Source organism: Osmerus eperlanus, chromosome 14, assembly GCF_963692335.1.
Source record: "Osmerus eperlanus chromosome 14, fOsmEpe2.1, whole genome shotgun sequence".
Taxonomy (NCBI): domain Eukaryota; kingdom Metazoa; phylum Chordata; class Actinopteri; order Osmeriformes; family Osmeridae; genus Osmerus; species Osmerus eperlanus.
This window is the reverse complement of record NC_085031.1, coordinates 16,746,422-16,747,707: the sequence shown is the minus strand read 5'-3', so window position 1 is coordinate 16,747,707 and position 1,286 is coordinate 16,746,422. Positions and strand designations below refer to the sequence as shown.

Here is a 1,286-nt window from a genome sequence, read left to right as displayed (position 1 = left end):
GGCACACACGCATGTACGCACGCCTAACCATCACACACTGGCAGCATGCGCACACGCATGACCCAGTGTAGGAGAGGACAGCAGAGTGTGTCAGAGAGACGTTCTGTGCTGGGACCAACTACAGTCAGCCAACAGGCCCCTCAGGAAACCGAGAGAGCAGGATACACGAGACTGTGGATCCGGATACCAGCGGAATAGACAGAGCGTGTGTCTGTGTGTGTGTGTGTCTGTGTGTGTGTGTCTGTGTCTGTGTGTGTGTGTCTGTGTGTGTGTGTGTGTGTGTGTGTGTGTGTGTGTGTGTGTGTGTGAAGGAAGGAAGGAGACCAGCGAGTGTGGAAGTGAAGCCAAGCTGCAGGTTGTACGAGCGCTGGGTGGGAGGGGAATTTAATCTATAAGCAAATGTGCCGTGGCTATTAGAATGATGAAGCCTCTTCTGTGTCTCAAATCAGCCAGTGCGACACGATGAGATTCACAGGCGAGGTTAACTGGTCGTGTTACCTCCCATCCACACAAGCCCCCACCAGCCTCCCCCACCTCCCAGCCCTTACCAACCCCTCACCCCTTTCCATCTACCCCCACCCCCGCCAGCATCAGCATCCGACCATCCCCCCACCCCCACCTCTACACCCCCAGCCAGAACCAGAGACCGTCTTCGGGTCCATGCATCCTTGGGTCCATGCATCCTCGGGTCCATGCATCCTTAGGTCCATGCATCCTCGGGTCCATGCATCCTCGGGTCCATGCATCCTCGGGTCCATGCATCCTTGGGTCCATGCATCCTCGGGTCCATGCATCCTCGGGTCCATGCATCCTTGGGTCCATGCATCCTCGGGTCCATGCATCCTTGGGTCCATGCATCCTTGGGTCCATGCATCCTCGGGTCCATGCATCCTTGGGTCCATGCATCCGGCTCCAGTTCTCCTGACCCTGCCCACGCTTCCCGTTCCCTGCCAGCTGGTTCCAGGCTTGGTAGTCTGGCTGTTTGTGAACGGCATCAGCCCTCCACCTGTGTGGAGCAGTCTGGCCTACAGCCCCCACCTGGGTGGAGCAGTCTGTCCTACAGCCCTCCACCTGGGTCTCTGCTGAGCGACATGCTGACATGTTTTTTGCCTCAAGGCCTCGCTAGGCTGCAGGAAAGGGCAGGAGCTGTTTCACCTTCCTGTACATGAACCGTTGATGAACTAATGGTTACTTACCCAAACCATGTAAACCTTTAAAAAAATGTTACACACCTGCCTTTTGCATGAGGATTGAGGATTGTCTGTTATCTGAAGTATACTGTTATC

At 55.7% G+C, this 1,286-nt stretch overlaps 1 protein-coding gene across 1 annotated transcript in view; it reads left to right on the top strand.

Moving 5' to 3' along the window:
* Positions 1-900: 900 nt before the first annotated feature.
* Positions 901-1,286, top strand: part of stxbp1a (syntaxin binding protein 1a) — a 12,573-nt gene continuing 12,187 nt past the window's right edge. Inside the window, 1 exon segment of the mRNA XM_062478247.1 lies at positions 901-1,050. Within this exon segment, the coding sequence (XP_062334231.1) occupies positions 901-1,050 (150 nt within the window).